Source organism: Uloborus diversus, chromosome 9 (assembly GCF_026930045.1).
Source record: "Uloborus diversus isolate 005 chromosome 9, Udiv.v.3.1, whole genome shotgun sequence".
NCBI lineage: Eukaryota > Metazoa > Arthropoda > Arachnida > Araneae > Uloboridae > Uloborus > Uloborus diversus.
This window is the reverse complement of record NC_072739.1, coordinates 26,430,081-26,451,228: the sequence shown is the minus strand read 5'-3', so window position 1 is coordinate 26,451,228 and position 21,148 is coordinate 26,430,081. Positions and strand designations below refer to the sequence as shown.

At 33.0% G+C, this 21,148-nt stretch overlaps 1 protein-coding gene across 1 annotated transcript in view; it reads right to left on the bottom strand.

The window, feature by feature from the left end:
* LOC129229642 (protein transport protein Sec16A-like) overlaps positions 1–20,642 on the bottom strand; it is an 80,597-nt gene extending 59,955 nt beyond the window's left edge. Inside the window, exons 1-8 of the mRNA XM_054863996.1 lie at positions 20,524–20,642; positions 20,026–20,091; positions 19,880–19,910; positions 15,210–15,291; positions 9,939–10,073; positions 2,240–3,182; positions 1,597–1,691; positions 11–170 (exon numbers count right to left, since the gene is read on the bottom strand). Of these exons, the coding sequence (XP_054719971.1) occupies positions 11–170; positions 1,597–1,691; positions 2,240–3,182; positions 9,939–10,073; positions 15,210–15,291; positions 19,880–19,910; positions 20,026–20,065 (1,486 nt within the window). The 5' untranslated portion in view covers positions 20,066–20,091; positions 20,524–20,642. The remainder of the gene's footprint in view (positions 1–10; positions 171–1,596; positions 1,692–2,239; positions 3,183–9,938; positions 10,074–15,209; positions 15,292–19,879; positions 19,911–20,025; positions 20,092–20,523) is intronic.
* Between the last annotated feature and the right edge of the window lie 506 nt (positions 20,643–21,148).

Below are 21,148 nucleotides of genomic sequence, written 5' to 3'. Positions count from 1 at the left end.
TGCTAAATACCTTTTGAATTGCTATTTATCCTAGGAGGTTTAAATGGACTATCTTCACGAGGACGAATGACAATTCTTTCACGTTCGGAAGAGGTTGAACGAGATTTCTGTCCAGTTTCTGGTGGAATTTGCTGGTTCAAAGGCTCCTCTGGTGAAACTTCTAAATTATCCTAAAGTATGCATAAATAAAGTACATGTTTCAAGCTCGAAAATAATTGTAAGTAAATATCAGAGAAATATGATAGTCTATTAGCAACACTTCAATTAGCAACATTTCTTAAGATTTCAATTACTTGACAAATTAACATTCAACTTCCAATATATTTTCAAAGGAAAAAATACACAACCCATTTTTCCAATCATTGCAATAAATTTCTGTCAAGTGTTAGAGTAATTCAAAAAAGCATTTTTAAATACAGTAGACACCGCTTAATGGGATCACAGTTAATGTTATCATTCGCTTAATTTTAATCAGAATCACGAAGTCCTGGAACATTTGTATATTAACAACGTGTTTAAAAAGTTGTATAATGTAATCAGTGTCTTCGTTTATTGTGTTTTCACTTTTTCGTAAACTTTCAATATTTTTCTCCTTTTTCGTTCCTCAAGAAATAAAAAGAAATACAAAACAAACCCTGACAAGTAGCTTCCAGAAAAACAAGTTCAGTTTTTATCAGTAAAGCAGAATTTTTCTGCCTGCTCAGTTACACTAAAAACTACACTCTAAACAGTCAAACATTTTAGCCATGGAGAAAAAACGCAATAATTTAACTGTCAAGGAAAAAATTGACGTACGAATTGTTTATGAATGTCAGAGAAAAGAATGCATTCGTTAATGTGGCAAAAAGTAGGTCTTGCTTTTAAAAGGGCAAAAAAGACTTTGTAGCATCGGCGAGAAGGTTAAATCGATTGAAAAAAAAGAGCTATCCCATTCTGCTGACCTAGTAATTTATAATTTAAAACTGCGTTTATTTGAGTTCTTGTAATTTTAATTTGCAGTTGTAAGAATAAATGCTTCTTAATTGAAAAAAAATCATCATTTTGTCTGCCCAGGATTCTTTTCGGTTATTGTAATCAAACTGTGTTTGTCCCAAAGTGATCACATTAAGCAGCACTTACTGTATTAGAATCAACAAAATGTTATTTCTGATGTTGTACATAAACTTTACTCTGTGCTTTCGTTAAATTCAAGAAATGTGCTAAAATTCACAATAAATTTTTTCAAATTTTTTTGTGAGTCATCAACCTTTTGATGGTGGCTACAAATTATGGAATTTCTCTACATAAGTCAGACTTTTTTCATATTGGTAGGATTCTCTGAATACAAAGTCTTCATCAGTTACACAAATCAACAACTCATCTTTACTTTAAATATGTACATCTAATACTGTTAAAAAATAAAACTAAACACTGAAGGGAAATTGAATAATGAAAATGTGTAGCAAACAACCACAAAATATTTTTATTTGTGCAAAAAGCAAAAAATTTTGTTTAGAGCAATTAATATTAAGAAGTCTAATGGCTACATAAAAACTACATTTCTAAGACATTCATTACCGGTAAAAATATTTTCATTTTTTGAAAGTTATTACGCACCTGTTCTTCCAATGATTGTTGAACTTGGTGAGTATTAACTTTAACATTAACAGATTCATCTACATGAGGTTCTGGGACTTCTTGGTTAATAGGTTCTAAAAATAAATTAAGTATTTTAGATACAACAAACTATTTTTAATGACACATTAAATTGATTTAGATCCATACATTTTACTAAATTCTGTCAAGAAAAATTGTGTTTATCTGCAAAACATATCATGGAGAAATACATAAATACATCATGCGTATAGTCACCTAATTTATTTTGAATCTAAAGATTTTTCAGCAAGGAATACTTAATGTGACCTTTTCCCAACATGAACACCTTCATTTGCTCATCACCATACATTGTCCATAGGATGCATGTCTCATAACAGATATGAACATGAATGATAGGCATGGCACCCATATGTGAAGTTTTAGCGGGGGCTAAGAAAATTTTTATGTTTCAAGGTCAAAATTATTTTATGTTTCACGATTTTCAAAGAAAAAATTTAACTTTCTACATGAAGAAAAAATTCCAGTTTCAATATCTATCATTTGAGCAGATACTACTTAACATTCTTCATTATTTAAGTCAGTGAACTTATTGTACACATCTTGACAACAGATTTTATATTAATAAAAACAGAGGATCTCTTACCTTCCACAAATCCAGAAGGTGATATGGAGTTAGATTTTGACGCCAAGTCCTCACTCGGAACATCAAGATCCTCCTCTTGAATGAAATCATTTCCCTGGTTTTCATCATCTATTTCTTCATCAGGTTCGGCTACTTCGCTGTGCACAGAAACTTGATCACTCTCGGTTACCAGATGATGCTCCTCAACTTCCTCCACATGTTTCGAGTCTACCACATTTTCATTTTCAGACATCAATGGTCCATCACACTCTGAATTGTTTGCAGAATTTTCTGGGTCATTATTTTGAAAAAAGGCAGAAAGTGTACTAGTACCATACTCCGCATCGCTTGCGGATTCTACATTGCCGCTGGTGTTATCATTGGGAATAGTGCTAGAAACTGCAGATAAGCTAACAGAGCTGATTTTCTCATTTTGGTCCGTTGAAGTATTTTGCTCTATCAGATTCAGATCTCCTAGTTGTTTATTGATGTCCTGGGTGGGACTAGAATTGGGTAAGTAGTTGACGGGTCCACCATGGACATTAACTTCTGGTTGAACAACTTGTTCAGGATTATAATTCCAACTTGGTGGATTGGTGGTAGAGACAGGATTGAAATTTTGCGGAAAATCGGGCTGAGGGGAATTGGTGTACTGAGGAGTGCTGTATGTCCAAGGCAGCTGCTCTGCTTGTGTCATGCTCATGCCACCATTTTCCCAGGCTTGTAAAGGAGGATTTTGGGGTATGGAATTGGAATTATTATTTGCTGTTTGGAAATCAGATGGATATCCTGGCTGTGCTTGAGGATAATTCATAGGCTGCTGCTGAGAATAGTTCTGATTATCAATCACTGAGCAAGGGATCTGTGGCCAGTCTTCAATTGGTTGAGGAGGAGCTTGATAATTTGGATAGGGTGTTGGTTCAGTACTTTCAGGTTTCCAATTCCACTGACTTGTTGTTGAGGGCTAGAAATAAAGAAACATTAATGTATCAAAATATTTTTACTCTTGAATTTGAAGAACCTTTTAATTGTGCATTTTAACTTGACATTATCAAGAAGTCATAAAATAAAACAAGGGATTAATACAATGAAACAATAACAATAATAACTTTTAACATTTTTTGCATAATGGTGCTAATTTAATTGCTGTGTGCCTGGCGTTGCACTGACTACTTAAAAAATGAAAGAGATGTCCAATTGGTGTTTTTGTATTACTCCGACATCAGTTGTAAGCGCTGAGGAAAAAATAAATATGCATATTGCAAGCAGGGGCGGCTCGTCGCTATGGGCAGGGTGGGCCCGGCCCACCCAAAAAATTGTAATTGATAAAATACATTATTAACAAAAATATCGTTTTGTGTTTCAGTTAAAAAAAGTAAAAAGTAAGGCGCACAACAGATTTCACACATCTAGCCCACCCCCCTCTCCGCATATCTCTAAACATAACCAGAAAGTTTTTAAATCCCATTAATTTTAGCGCTGTGCACAGTTTTGGAGCTGCGGGCTCGCGTGAAGCTGCCCCCGAAACTAAGAGTCACGCCTCTGCCCTTAGCCAATCGCAATGACTGAATCAGAAAGCGAAAAACGGCGGGTGATAACACCCGAAGGAATTCATTGCAACTCAAGGGTGGGCAAAATTCGCCGAGCCCAAACGAAATCGTAGTTGTCTATAGCGGTTTGGAGGGAAGAGTGGAGGTCAGCGGAGAAGAGTCTAGAAACGTCGCTCACTAGAATAACATGTAAAAGGGCAGAGAATCGGCTGCCCATGCCCATGTGTCAGGGAAAACCTTTTATCATACCGTTCCGCTTCTGTTTTTTTCTTTTTTTTGTATTAATTTTTTCCTCTTCAACAGCTATTACTATATATATATATATATATATAAGGCATGGAGATTGCCGGTTTCATGAGATTCTGTACATTTGTTTTACGACGCATGCATAATTTTTTTAGTTATTTGTTTGTTTTTGGAGTTAGAGATGCTTATTCTCAAAATTTCTGTGTAAGGACTTTCTTTTCGAATATAGAGCAGCCCGGTGTCTGACGCACCGGCGAAAAAAAAAAAAAAAAAAAGGCTGATCCTCAGATTTTTTTGGTCGTCCACGCAAAAAATAAAAAAATAGGAGAAGAAAGGAAACTCCATATTACCTAATTATAATATTATCCAACACTTGATCTTTTACGTCAGTTTTAAGATAAATTTTCGTAATTTTCTATGATTTCTCAGTAGCTTTTTTAAAAATTGTGTCCATTTTTTTGACCATAGTTACTTCTTGTCTTAATATTTAAATACTTGTGTAGCAGTTATTTAATAGAGTTTTATTTATATATTTACTTATTCATTTATTATTATTATTACTTTGTAAAAAAGGAAGGGGGGAAAAACTTCAGTCGTTCGTAATTTTTTTTTTTTTTCATTAGTTTTTAATGGTTCGCGAACATTTTTTTTTTTTAGAAGTTAACAAGAAAACAGCACAAGTCCGCGTGAATTTTTTTGAAAAGCTTTTGCAGGCCCGCATGTCAAAAAAGGTCGAGAGACACTGTAGAAATTACATTACTCTTTTTCATCAGATCGCAGTTCTATTGGTACGTACCTTAGCTTTTTTTTCTATCATATAGGATAGGTATAGTTTTGACATTAATTAAAATATTTAAGATCCTTTCAAGCTAATGTGCCTATAACTAGTCGATTAAATATTTTGTTAAGGGTATATGTGTGACCGTAATTAATTTTTCAACCACTCTTACTCAAAATTATTATTTAATAATGATGATAAAACATAAGTTAAATTTGAAAGTCGATTAGTAAAAAATGCAGCAATAGAAATATTATGATTATTTCTTTTATTTCATTTACTTATTTTTGTTGTTGTTCAGACGGACCTTTTAGATGCTATTTGTCAGTTATCCATGTTTTAATTTTAAAGTTGCTTGAATTGTTATGTCAAGATGCGTATACTGTAATTAAAGTATTTTTTTTTAATATTGTTGAATACCTTTTTATGCCTGTCCTGAAAATAATTTAATTCACCAAGCAAAACCATTTTTCACGGGGGTGTTTTTAGTGGTAAGGGGTCTTTCTCTTTTTGAGAGTCTGGTTCCTTAATGTTTCACGGTGTGCCACCCCTCTTGGAGGGAGGGGAATGGCACAGTTGATGAGATTAATATTTTTATTACAACATATTATTGTTATTACTGCTGTTAATATTATTATCAATTCGATCGCTTAAGGGAAGCCGAGTGTTTCATTTAAAATATGCAGGGTGTTCCGTTTTAACCAATAAGACCTTCATTTTCGCAACTGTTTGTTCAAGGTGCATACTTCCAATTGCAGAAATGTTCAAAATCAGATGCTGAGTTAAGATACTAAAAGTTTAAAGCGAAAAAAAAAAAAAAAAAAAAGAGTCAAAAACTAAAAATAACTTTTTATACTGACCCTAGGTCTCCTAACTTACATTTAGGGAAATAATCTCAATTGAAATATATTACTAACAGAAACAATTTGACATTTATGCGAGCAAAACTCAAGGAGATATTCGAGTTTAAAGTTTTAAGGGACCAGATAGAAATGAGATAGGAACTTATCGTCCTTTCAGAAGAATGATAGGTTGTCAAAGTTAAAAAACAAAGTATTTATGTTTTTTAATGCTATTCAAAAACAAATGCAAATTTTATGCTGTGATACGCGAAAACACTACAAAACATTAATCAATTTGAAAAACCAGATTTGCACACAAAAATTTTAAGCCTTTTTAAACTGCTATATTTTCCCTCAAAAGGTGTTATTGACAGTGAGTGTGAAGTGGTGTAAGTTACGAAACGCTGCGTTTCATATCTGGGTGAACATTGGTCGTACTAATGTCAAACTTTTTGTGTTGGAATTGCATTTTAATGGTGATGACTTCCCTGAATATAAGTTGGAGAACCTAGGGCCCGTATAAAAAAATTGAATTTTGTATCATTTGACTCATTCTTATTTTTGCTTCAAACTTTCAATTCCTTAACCTTGCACCTGATTTTGAACATTTTTGCAATTAGAAGTATGCATCTTGGACAAACAGTTGCAAAAAAGAAGGTCTTGTTGGTTAAAACGAAACACCCTGTATAATCTATGTACACACAAACCTGTTTTTGTGCGGTCTTTCTTTTTGTACAATTTTTTTGTGTGATTTCTTTTTCCCGCGATATATGAAAATTTCAATCAGATTGGGACTCAATTGACGAAATTATTTATGAAACAGAGAAAATGTTTTTTAAAATGAACGAAGTTATCTTTAAAACGAACAATTTGTTTTTATGAGGTTCTTATCCACCGCACAAAAACAGGTTTGGGAGTATTAAATCAAGTGGTATAATTTTGTAGGGCTATCTGAAGTTTGTATTAACTGATTTAAGTATCATTTTATGTTCCTCAGCATTAGTTTACCAACCATTGTTTTCATCATTTTATCTGTGTAAACATATAAGGGTCATTCTCCAGAAAATGTAACTTTTGAACGCAAATATTTTTCAATTTCGAAACCTTTTGTTTTCTTTTTTTTTTCATTCTTACAAGAAAGTGCTACCTTCTAGAAATAACCATAAACAATGGCCCAGATAAGTTCCAATTATTTTACTCATAAATAACAAAAATAAAAATCATAAATTTTCATATTATGACATACTATGTATATGTTCACGTTACACAAATTGTACTTAGTAGATTACTGGGAGTATACCCTCAGGAAAATTGATGGGAACATCACTGCTTTTAAATAAACAAGTTATTAAGCAACAAAAACAGTCACACAAGGTGTATGACACGCCACGAAGGTTGTGAACCAAAAATTTTCTAAAAAAAAAAATAAAAAAATTGTTGTCAGGTTTAAATAGATATATTTTTGATGACATTAAAAATCATCGTTAAATGAATTGTTCCCTAAAGTTTTTACTGTAAAAGCCGTGTGACAGAAAAGTTACACTTTTTGAAGAATGACCCATAAACATAACTGCGGGCCCACCCGCTAAATTAAGGCACGAGCCGCCACTGATTGCAAGTAAGTTTGCAAAACACCAGTAGAGCATATTTTTGGCAAAAATCTCTTTAATGTTAATCATAGTTATCAATGATACAAGTTATGAGTATTTTCAATTAGCACAAAAGATGAAAATATATGCATTATCAACTATAATCTGTATGCTCACTTTAAATTGAATTAAATCTGATAGACTATATCTGAAATATTCATGTACAATTACAATCAGCTTTTTACACAAAATGACACACACTTTTTGGTTGATTACGTGAAACTAAAGCACCAAGACTTACTAAATACCAATAAGCATTAATTTAATATAAAGTCATCAGATTCCAACTAAGCTTTAGTTAAAATCCTTGAAAAAAATCTTTTTTGTTCAACTCAGTTTCACTTAAAGAAATGCAAACAATCTTAATTTAACGTGCTCTTTTAACGATACAAACTGTCTTTCAAAAATAGAAACAGGAAGGAAAAAGAGAGTTATTACAATTCAAAAACTCACCCGTGTGACGGTAAAAAGTCCAACAAAATAAACATAATTAGTCTCACATCCTAAATGTATAAAAATATGAGGCCGGTGAATGATAAACTTACACTACAATCAATAAACATTACTAAAACTAGTATGTTGTGGCCATCACGAAACTTTCTTCTATATTTTTCCTTTTTCTGATCCCTCCCCATGCTTGACGAGGAAGCAATGTTCCTAACAAAACAAAATTACACATGCAAAAACTTGACGACCATCCCAATGTCTGAATTATTGTAAAAACAAAACAAAGAGCAAAAATTGAAAGTTACTTTAAAAGCCTTACTTGAATTAATTACAAATATTTTATTTATTAACAAACATAAGATGGCAACAGTTAAAAATTTTAAATCATTGAGATAATATTTCCGATCATTTCCATACAATTAAAATCACGAGAAATACGCAGACGACAATCTATTACGATTTATCTTTCTTATTGTTGCATTAATAAAACTATTTTTATTCGCAAAAAAAAAAAATCAACATCTCTTGGAGCGATTGGAGTCAAAATTGAACCAAAGCCTGTTTACGTATGGATTCACATATATTCCAAATTTCAACCAGAACGTAGCATTACTTCTTGAGATAGGGCACTCACAATGGAAAAAAAGAACGGGCGATTGTACAACCCCCTTTTTAGCTGTTGACACCAAAATAAAATCAGCTCTTATACCCACTAAGGGCTACTTGTCAAAACATTTTTGTTTGATTCCGTTCGTTATTTCTTGAGATACAGCAGTCACAATTGACGACAAAAAACGTTCTATAACTCAACCCCTGTTTGAGCTATTGACACCAAAATTGAATCAGCACCTGCTCCTGTTAGGGGCAACATATGGACCAAATTTTGTTTGATTCCGCCAGTTACTTCCTGAGGAATAGCAAGCACGCGTAACTCAAAAAACGTCCCATTGCTCCACCCCCCTTGGAGGAATTCACGCCAAAAACCAATGGGCACAAGTTCACATAGGGGCACATATGTGTACCAAATTTAGTTCAATTTCATGCGGTAGTTTTTGCTGTAGAGCGGCCACAAAAAACTGGTCACACACAGACGTGACACACATACACACACACACAGACAGACAGACATTTTCCAAAAATAGTCGAAATGGACTCAACACACCTCAAAACGTTCGAATCCGTCAAAATTCGAAATTCGAAAATTTGCACGAATCCAATACTTTCTTCTATATATTAGATATAGAAAAAAAGTAAAAACATTTTTCATATGCTGAAAAGAGTTAAGAACGTTGAATGTAAAAAATAAAAAAGGACCGACGATAAAATAAAGGCTATGTCCAAACAGAGCAAACAGTTTTAAACTAATTTAAAATGAAATTCTAGATGGAAACGGTGTTTTAAGATTTGGACAGCAGCCAAAAAAATCTCTTTTAAAACAATTTTTAGAATTTTATTTGCTCACCCATATGCAAAATGGCAACAGGAAAGAAATACAAATTCTTGAATAATGTTATGTTAATTAACGTTTTAATTAATATCTCTACTAATGAAAGTCGTACAATTACGAGATTGGTCCTATTGTTTTCTTTGGAAAATTTCGAATTGATCGGTATCTCGTTCGACTCTCGATTCGCATCGGTTCTCGAGAAGATCGATCTTCAGACAGACAGACGGACGCAAACAGATTTTAATATTATAGTAGATAGTTACAAGAGGCAAATTCCTTTGACACATATTTAAACTTTTATCATTAGAGTTACACAAAAGCAGCATATCTTTATAATGGAGTTGTATATTAGTGAATTTATGGAAATAACATAGTAGTTTCAATTTCCTTTCATTTTTTTCTTTTTTAGGGGGAAAATTCCAAAATTTTCTTTTCCAGTGACGCAATTTCTTTTACTGATATAACGAATGTTGCCACATTTAGAGAATTAACGGAAAAAAATTCAATTATTCTCGAAATATCAATCACATAGGCAGGTTGCATATGGGGGGTAAAAAAATCAACAAAAAATAAAAAGAGCAAACAATGGTTACATTTTACAATTATTAATGTTATAAATTAATTTTTTACTCAAAAAATAGAGCTACAACAAAATGCTTGCTGTATCCCTTCAACTTCGTTATAAACAGGAATGCATTATTTTTCAGTCTTAAGTACACAAATAATGTAAAATGTAAATATTTTATAGATGTACTAAATACCTGTGCAGGCATAGAATACATCTGTCCAGGAGACCAATGATTACTTGATTCAGGAACAGATTGGTTAGGTATTTGGTTTTGATGGTAAGTGTTAGGTACTGAATACAGAGGGGTATTCCAGGCATTTTGAGGAGGCTATAAAATGTAGGACATTCAAGGAATAATTCAGTACAGACAAGGTAAAGCACAATGCATCACAAAAATAAAGACAATGTATAAAACATTTAAGACAGGAAGTCATTTTTGCTATGGGGTCGTTAAAATTAATTGATGAAGGAAACAAGGATCACAACAAGAACCATGAGGAAAATCATTAAATTACGGTCAAAAAAAAAGAAAAGAAAGAAAACAGTATTTAAACAGAATGAAGGTACATACATAACAAAGCAAAAGCATATCATTTTCTAATGCAACAACATAAGTTTGAGTAATAAGTTAAGGTGTTCTTTTTTTATTCTACTTAGTTTGCTAATATGGTTACCCAATTTGCAAACATTTTCAAACTTTTTTTTAACTTAATAACTTTTTCTTTTACATAAAAAAAAGATCATTCGTTAAGACATATGATTAAATTTAAAAAAAAAAAATACATTGATACAAAATAATTACAATTTTGTGAAAACTTTTAAAATTTTGAATAAAATAGCTCTTTTAACTCATTAAACATTATTTATAGAACTTTATAAGAAATACAGTTCCATTTGCTGTACTAAATGCAGTAGAGCAACAAAAATTTCCCAACCTAAAATACTTCAGACAAAAAAAATCCTCAATTTCTTTTTCTTAAAACAGCTTTTTTTTTTTTTTTTTAGAATTGGGAAATAAATTTCTATCACATTTAAAGATGTTGCACTGGGCAAGAAATAATGATTATTTAAGGGGACACACCAGTTTAGGGAGCTAAAATTTTAGTGTTTTTCGTGAATTTTTTTAACAGAAAAGAAATCAGAATTTCTTTAAATTTGGAGGATATTTTACTCATCTTTTGAAGTACAACTTGTAATTTTTTGTAGTCATTTCCATCAGAATTAGTGGAGATAGAAGCTGCTGTCCATGGGCAGTTGCTATTAGAGCTTGTTGCTGGTGGGCATTACCGAAGCCACAATTTTCGTCTGTAATCATTACAATTTTTATCTCTCATAAACAACGTATTTCCTACGAATATAAACCTAATTGTGATCAAAAAAGTTGAAAATTGCATGTTTTTGAGGTGTTTCATTACAATGTTATGTTTTCATACCATTTTTTTCACATTTCTCGCATAAAAAAATTATTTTTATTAATAATATCATAAAAGAGTTAGGTTCATATAGAGTATAATTGAACAAAAGAATATTCACATAAATTTTCAGAAGGATTGGTCAGTAACTCTTTGAGCTAGAATGCCCACCAGTTGAAAAAAAAATGTTGTTTTGAGAAAAAAAATGTTTGAAAAAAAAAAAAATGCAGTGAACGGTTTTGAATCTCCAGACACTTTTAGTGCTCATAGCTTGGGAACTTATCGGAATTTTTCAGTGATATTTTAGCAACAGATTCTTGAATAGTTTTACTAACATTTTATACATAGAAAAAGAGTGGATTTTCTGACCTGTCTAAACTGGTTTTTCCCCCTTAAGTACAAAACATCCTTAAATTTGCAAAATACAGTTTTAAAAACTGCACCTGATCAGATAAAGTGAAAATTTCTGAAATAGTTTCTAAGGTTTTAGTATTACTATTCTTAAGCCATACTTTTAAATATCCACACAGAACTTTTTGCCATATAGAATTCTAATATAAGTGAAAACTTGCTATTATGGGTTCTGTTTACTTTGATTTCACTGCTATTCCACAACCTTAATAACTTAAAATCAGGGCTGTGGAGTCGGAGTCGGAGTCGAAGAGTCGGAGTCGGACTAATTTTGGGGTAAAGGAGTCGGAGTCGGAGTCGTTAGAAAACATGTCGACTCCGACTCCGGGCTTCTTTTTGTCTTTCATTTTTACTGACTCTCATTGCATTTTTTAAAAACTGACTACTAGCAATTGGTTCGATTACATGTATAAAAAGTTACTAATGAAAAAAAATAACTGCTACAATGGCAATCAGCTAGCTTGAGTGCTTATCGAACTTTCTGTAGCCGTCCCCTAGTTTGCTTGCTTTTTAACTTAACTAATATATAGCAACTGTCAGCAAACAGTTTTATCGCCTAACATTTTCAAGTAATCAATTTCAAATAAAAATAAAAATATAGTGTTTTGTTCGATCTCAGTTATAAAATAGTAAAAGGGACGTAACAATTTAGTAAGTCGGGGCCCGTACCTCAGGTGGAAACTTTTGAGAGAGATCGACAAATTCAAATAAGTTCTTGCGCGAAAACACGAATACAAAAGATCCGATGAAATAATCTAATGTTTTTTTTCTTTATTAAGACTATTTCTATAAATTTGGTTCTCACTAAAAAATTTGGAGCAAAATAAGTATAAATGATTTCTTGATTACAATACTAAATAATTGCAGTTAATCTTAAAATCTTCACATTAAGGTTAATTCTAAAGCAGCCAATAAAATTGAAATTAAAAATTTAGCGAAGAAGAAATATAGGTATAGTAAAAACTATTCGTATAAATCTGTATACCGCCGCATTTTGTGTAAAATTTGCTCCTGACGTATATGTGCCCTATTTTCGTTGAAATTTTATTGATGAAATAGAATTTAAAATATAATCGGGAGAATTTTCAAAATTAAAGTATTTATACCTTTTATAAACTCTGAAATTAACTTTAGGTGTCACTACCACATGGGTGTCACCCGGGGCAAACCACACCCTCTCAAGAACTTGGACTTAGAGGAAAAAAGCTTTTTTTTTTCTCAAATTAAAGCTTTCAAAAATTGAAAACACACGATTTGATCAATATCTATTTGTTAAATATTAAAGGGGGCAAGGTAATCCTTTTCAATTTTTTTAAAGGAATTTTTAAGTCATTTCGTTTTTAAACTCGTACATGTTGGAAAATTTGATTTTTAAATTGAATTTCTAACGTTGTATGCATCTTGGGTTTACAAAAAAAAAAAGCGAGATTTTCATAAAAAGGAATTAATATTTTAATCTCTGTTTAAAGGTTTCCCCCCTTCTCCTGAAGGGAGAGAGGGAATTGAAAAATACAATTAAAAAAATCCGGAGTCGGAGTCGGAATTGGAGTCGGAGTCGGGCGTTTCAAAATCCAGGAGTCGGAGTCGGGGTCGGAGTCGGCCATTTTCCTTCCGACTCCGCAGCCCTGCTTAAAATAATGATCACTTGTTGGTCTCAAAAAATGTGTCAAATTCTAAAACTTACACAACATCTAGTCCTAAGCTGTGCAAATTTTTGACTCTGAACTGTATTCTACCCAAAATGCGAAAAAGTATGCCTAGAAGCGTGGGTGCCTTGGTGCTATACTGCTGTGGGAAGGTAAAGTGCACTAGCTGCAAATTTTTCATTTTTTGGACTTTTGTCATCTATTGTACTTATTGTTGTATACACTTGCTTGTTTAGTTTCTGCAGAAAATAAAGCATGAAAAAGGGTCAAATGCCAACACCTCCCTATTGTTAGTATGAAATCCAAAACGGGTTTTTTCAACAATCTCAAAAACTCATTTCTGCAGATACTGTGCATTACCTTCCCACGACAGTATAGTAATGTTGTAGACTGGGAGTCTTTGGTAGCTGCATAATAATCAAAAAATCATAATGCCATAGGGAAAATTCATAGAAAGTTCTCTTTTTGATACATTGTACATTTTATCTAAGTATGGTTAATGCTATGAACTCTTAAAACCAATTGCTGCAGCATTTTCAATTGCCCTAGTGGCAATTGGCACTGAAATTTTTGGTTGACATTTGATTTTTTAGTAGCCAATTGGTGAGTAGTGATTGCTAATCTACAACTTTACAGTATAGGATTCATGGACGTCCATATGGAGGAGGGCAAATGGAGGCTCAAACCCCCTCCCCCTTCCCCTTAGAAATTAGAACTTCCTTGCTTTTAGTATTTTTTTTCTTTGCAAAAATAAAAATATTTCTTCTTCAGATGAAATTAATGAATAAGTTATTAAAAACGCAAAATTTTAACGAACTCTAATCTGTACTGAAATCAGTCTCCATTGGGAAAATATCTTGCTAAACCAGGAGGGAAATATCTCAGCTCCCCCCCCTACAACTTTGCAGTAGGTGTCCATGATAGGGTCCATCATGGCACAAATTGTGCCATTGAAATTTTTAAGGGAGTGTTTCAGTGGAAGGTAGACTTTTTGCAGGTGCTCCAGAGGAAGATATGGATCACTCTTGGGGGGGGGGGGGGGGCAGTCACATCACTGCATATAAAACTGTTTTCAAAATCAGTCATAAATATATACTCAAATGTTGTCTTTAAGTCCGCATTAGAAAACCGACGCTATAGGTTTTCTTTACATTCAATAAACAAATTTGAATGGGTCCGCAAAATCTGCTCCTAAGTTCAGAATATAATATTAATTAATTTACTATTTCAGAATACCATACCTGCCAACCTCGGAGGGAAAAAATCCGGAAGATTTTTTAATATTTTTATCCACAAGATTTTAATGCAAAATAAAATCAAACAGAACACCTACCCTCTTTACATTTAACAATATGATATTAGTTAGGAATTTTATATCTATTGAACTTACTTTTGTTTAGTAACTATTACTTGTATTGCTTCCTTTAAAAGTTTGAAAATAACATTTACTCGTACTCATCTTAAAAAAAGAACGAAGCAAAAACAGCTTGAACTGAGAGAACGAGAAGATAATCGGCTCCAAAATTGTGCCCCTAGTTGCCCGCCGCGATGCTTGCTTCGATTGGATTCCGATGAAGTCATGCGCTGTATCACTCAGTGACGTCATAATCTTTCCTCATGTCTTCTCATGCAATTCTCCTACCGCAACCTTTCTTGGCTACTTGGCCTAAAACGCGGTGCCGCGTTCCACAAAAGTATCGTTAGTGCCAAAATTGGTGAAATACAATTTTTTTCTACAAAACGTGAAAATACGGAAGATTTTGCTCATAAGCGGAAAAACAGAAAAGGACATGAAAATCCGTAAAACTTCCGGGAAATCCGGAAGGGTTGGCAGGTATGGAATACAGATAGTTTGTAACAAAGCAAAGGAGCAGAATAAATTTAGAACATCAAAAATCCCAGGGTTCAGAACTAAACTGTGCAAAACTGAAAATGTATAAAGACTGCCCGAAGCCTTTAACAAAGAGAAAAAATTGGCTTTCTTAAACAGCATACCTGGCTTGGTAGAGGTGGTCCATAAAATGGAACTTCAGCAGCAGGTGGAGGAAACCCCGAAGTAGCAGGAGGAAATTGAGAGCTAAATTTTAATAAAATATATGATTTAAAATCTCAACGGCTACTGAATAAAAAATTATTAAGTTAAAATTATCTCCTGTGAACTGTATTAATGAATGAATAAACAGGAAATTTCTTTGATGAAGAATAAGTTAAATTGAAAGATAATATGACAACCTACAAATAAATGACGGTCATATCATAACACATTTGAAACTAATTATAACAAGCAGCTGTGAGTTGAATAAAAATACCAAATTTAAAAGGAGAAAAAAAAAATCTGTAAGGTGACATTAATAACAAACTTCAGATAAATATTTCCAATGCAAGAAATACCACATTTTGTCAAATACCAAATATTCAGTAAAGATTCTTAACTGTAATATTTGTATTTTCCTTTCTTGCCAAATTAAAATACAAAATGTTCATCTATTTTGCATATTTTGTAAAATGTAAATACGTATTTCCATTTAACAGCCTAAATTCATCCACATTAAGTACAAATCAATAATTTTAAATAAATGTAAGGAAAATACATACAAAAGTTTTATAATGGGAGATTTTAATTTTCCAGGAATTGATTGGAATAATTTTTACCATAGTAATAGCAGAGAAGAGGCATTTTTGAAAGTAATTGGTGACTGTTTTTTAGATCAAATTGTAACTCAGGGTACTCGACAGGACGTGATCTTGGATCAAGTTTTCTGTGATATGGAAGGTTCTGTTCAGGGGTTATGTGTAGGGGAACACATTGGAGACAGTGACCACAACAGCATTAGGTTTGGGATTAAATTTGATACGCACAAAGTAGAGAATTTTAGGTTTGTGCCCAATTTCAGAAATACTGATTTTGTGGCACTTAGGCAGAGTTTGAAAGCAGTTTTTTCTTCTGAATTGGACAATAGCGATGTGAATCTTCAGTGGGCAGAGTTTAAGGAAAAGTTAGAGAAAATGGTTGGGGATTATGTTTCTTTTAGGAGAAAGGGTGTCAACACTAAAATTTGGCCAATGTGGTTCTCCAGGGAAACTAAAGACGCTCTAAATTACAAGCAAGCTGCTTTTCATAGGTTTAGAGAAACTGGTCACAGTGCAGATAGGCTCCAATATTGTAAGGCAAGGCGTAAATTTAAGTATTTGGTACAGATTCAGAAAAGAGAGTTGCAGCAAAGACTGGCAGATAACATAAACAGGAATCCCAAGAGGTTTTTTGCATACGCTAATTCGAGGAAAGTTCGAAATAGTCATATTGGGCCATTGGTTGATGAGCACGGAATTTTAATTCAGGACGATAGTGATATTGCTAATGTTCTTAATAACTTTTTTTCGAGTGTTTTTAACGATAACTGTATCTCAACAGTTGACACCAACAAGACACAAGCTATAGTACAGCTTGAAGACTTTGTATTTTCCAGGGATGACGTTTTACTTCATTTGAAAAAAATTAAAGAGACTAAGGCTCCGGGACCTGATAATATTTATCCAAAAATTTTAGTTGAATGTGCGGAGGAATTAGCAGATGTAATCTTAAATATTTTCAATGCTTCTTATAACTCGGGGACAGTGCCAGAGGACTGGAAGCTGACTAACATTACACCGCTCTTCAAGAAAGGGTCTAAACGGAGTGCGGGAAATTATAGACCTGCGAGTCGAACTTCGGTGGTTTGCAAAATTTTTGAAACATTGATAAAACATTAAGATAGTAAATTTTCTAGAGACTAATAATCTAGTTTTCAGTACGGTTTCAGGAAAGGTAAATCTTGTGCAACTAATTTATTACATTTCTACGACAAAGTTACCATGGCTTTGGACAATAAGAAGCCTGTAGATGTTGTTTACATTGATTTTCAAAAAGCTTTCGATAAGGTACCACATGTTGCTCTACTTAGCAAATTAGCTGATATAGGAATAGGAGGGAAAACTTTCATTTGGGTAAAAAACTGGCTGACCGGAAGGAAACAAAGGGTGGTTGTAAGGGGAAATTATTCTAATTAGAGTGAAGTTTTAAGCGGGGTTCCTCAAGTATCAGTGTTAGGGCTTGTTTTGTTCATTGTTTTTATGAACGATATTCACAAAAATATTTCTGGGAACATGAATTGTTTTGCTGATGATGTCAAAGTTATGGGGACTGTAGAAAATGAAGAACAAGCAAAACAGCTGCAAGATGATCTAGATCATATTACGGAGTGGGCTGATAAATGGGGTATGGCTGTTAATGTTGGGAAATGTCAAGTGCTACATTTAGAGCATGGAAATAAGTGTACAAGTTATTATTTGCAAGGTTCAGTCATTAGTCAGGCAGACAAAGTTACTGATCTGGGGGTCTTAATAAGTCAGGATTTAAAGTTTAGCCAACAGTACAGCATTGCTAATAACAAGGCCAATAAGATGCTTGGGTTTATCAATAAATCTATTTCAAACAAATCTAAAGAAGTTCTTCTGCCCTTGTATAGAAGTTTGGTAAGACCTCATTTGGAGTATGCTGTTCAGTTTTGGTCTCCTTATCTTAAGAAAGACATTAATGTATTGGAAAGGGTTCAAAGGCGAGCTACAAGGCTAATAAATGGACTTTCTCACTTAGACTATGATTCCAGGCTTAGAAGGCTAAAAATGTAGTCTTGAGCAAAGAAGGGACTGAGGAGACATGATTCAGTTGTTTAAATTTATTAAAATGAAAGATGTTACGGGGCTGAAGTTTAGCACTGAAAACAGGACAAGGGGTCATTGTTTTAAGCTATTTAAATCTCAGGCTAACATGGATGTTAGGAAAAATTATTATTTTAGCAGGGTAGTGGAACCTTGGAACAGTTTACCGGAAGAGGTGGTAACGAGCAAGGGAGTAGATAGTTTTAAGTGGGCCATTGATCTTCACTGGGGATTGTAAATTGACTAGGACCAGTCTAGCTGGGCCCAGAGCCTGTTGCTGGTCGACACTTTTGTATTTGTATTTGTATTTAAATAAATCATTCCAAAAGCAAAAAAATCTCATAAATCTAATAAATGCCAGTGGCATACATAGCATCTCTGCAACTCCGGCGCTGCAGGGGGGGGGGGGGGGCAAGAGGTATGAGGGAGCAAGCTCTAAAAAAAGAACACTATGCTAAAGTTGTTTTAAAATTTTTATTTTTTTTATTTTTTTATTTATTTTTTTAAATTAAATTTAATTTCCAGGCTTTTTAATACATCACATGATGCATAACTAAACTTCCCCCATCCTCCTTGCCCTTTTCTGTATGCCTGCATATCTTAAGCCCACTGTCCAAATTTAAGTGAGATCCTATGGTCAGGTCAGGGTCGCTAAAAATTAGTGTTTGGGAGGGGGCAAATTCTTAACTTACCAAATGAATTTTACCTAATAATAAAGTAAGAGTATATGCAATTCATACATATAATTTCATGTATATCAACTAAAAGTAAGGAAATTACAGAAGCTATTTCCTTACAGAAACAGATATCTTCATTCAAATTCATTTTTACCTTAGTATTCCAAAGCAAGATATTAGAAAATATTGAACTTCAAAACCAGTTCAAAATCTTGAAGTATCATTAGATGAAGCCTGCTGCTTTCTACAGAAAAACCTAAATTTTCTTCAAAATTTTCAAACGAGCTTTGATAGTTTAGTTAGTGGAACAAAAGAACTTGTAAAAGTAGGCAAAACTGAAACTGCATTACCTTCTGAAAGGCATTGAGAGGTAAATGTTTTTTCAGAGTTAGAAAAAGATTTTAAGTCAAACCCATATTACAGCTTCAAAGTACAAGTTTTTGATGCTGCTACTGACACAATGGTAAACCAACTTCATGAGAGAATTCGGAACATGTCCCCAGTTAAAAATATAGTATAATATCGATTTAATGATACCCGATTAAACGATTGCCTCAACTTAATGGTACATTTCACTATTGCATTATATTGAAATTATTGCATCTGATTGTCCTGCAAGTACAGTGGAACAGTCCTTCTACTAATAAAACAACTTTTGACAATGAGGAAACTCAGAAAGTGCATGATTGTTTGGATGAAGATGTGCATGATAGGGGTATGGATGCAGGTGCACTTGAATCAAGTTTATTCTTTAAATAAAATACTAAAGAAAAAAAATGAACAAAAATATCAAAATAAATGAGCAAGTTTAGTAACAAACAGAGCTTCAAAAGACAAAGGACAATTATACATTCTCAATTTATACTTTTAGCAAATACAAAATATAGATACACATTAACAGAAAAATTTCAATCAATTGAAAATGGAATTTTATTCATCATCAAAGAATAAAAGTAAAATTTGAATAAATCCCAGTAAGTGTATGTTATTGTTTATTAATTTTGGAAAAAAAAAGACAAAGTTCAAATTTTGAACTTTTTAAGTACATCTCTAGTGATTGAATAGCAAATTTCAAAGCTTGTCTTAAAATGTACACACTTTCTAAAAATTATTTTTTTACGGCTAATGCAGCAAAAGACTGAATAAACATTCAAAACAACAGAACTTTTACAGAAACGTCATTTTTGACTTGCACTGCTATTCAAGCAATTATAAAAAAATTATGTCATATCAAGTTCAAAATAACATTTAACAAAAAGTCAAAATACTGAAAACTCTTAACTAACTTACTTAGTAGTAGTCACATTTTCAACACCTGTCCCTAATAAAACAATAATAATATTTAAAAAAAAATTTTTTTTTTCAATGTAAAAGACAAATTGGAATGAAGCAAATGAAATTATGAATGCATTTAAAAATTAAAATACATAACTTACCTTTAGGATATCTGCCTCTTTGGAGCAAACGTTTACTCATGTTTTATTTACTATTAGTATTTACACCTACAAAAAAAAAAAATATTTGTGCAATTAACATTTTAAAATATACATTAAGATAAACAATGCAAAAACAATAGTGAAATTCATTTTCCGATCTAATAAAAGACCTTGCGCTATTTCTAACATAACCATAAATAAATAAGAAAGCAACCTTCACTACTTCAAAAACAATATGTTTGATTGTTTCGCTCAATAAAAATGAAATCGCACACATTCAGAGAGAAAAACTAAGCCTAAATAAGTAAATAACACACTGAATAGCAAAGCAAAACCTAAAAATTCAATAGCAATATGTATTTCACTATTATCGTATGTTCTGCAGCAAAACATTACGATTACGTGTTTAAAGAGCTAACGATCGACTTTCGATAAGCGACGATGACAGTTTCGAAGCAAAATGTATTGGTAGGGTCAATGAAAACTGTTCACCCTTACCACTATTAATATTTGAAGATACATTGATATCTTTTATTGAAACAGGGACAAATGATATTTATTTAAATAGCCTAGGGAAGTAAAAATTTTTCACAACGTTAACTACCTATGAAGTTGCCAGATGCAAACCAATAAAATGTAGACCGGATGAAGCTGACATTCTTATTTCCGGTTTCTGGCTAGTTTTTTCTTTCGGTGAACGTTTCCTCCAGCAAGAGTCCGAGACTCCAAACAGGGCCGACGAGAATCCACGTCAGTCCAGTCGGAAGATAAGAGTCCAGCTTCTGAGAGGTCTCTTTGTTTGGAATAATAGTAGAGTATGGTAAGTTGTATAGAGAAGGGAACGAGACAATCAAACGGACGAGGGACTCTAGCCTTGGCTCTCCACAACCCTGTCCTTCAACAAAGAAATGTACTAATATTATTTTCTAAAAAACAGAACTACATCTTACGCAGGCCTGGGGGGGGGGCAATGGTATATACACAATGCATTTTACACAGTTGTGGCTTCTCCAAAGAAAGTTTTCATCCTTTTTATATGTACAGGGGTGCCCATCGCACGACCCCATGTCACACCATGAGGGGGTGGGAGGATCAACGGTTCAGTCTGCTGTGTTGATTGAAC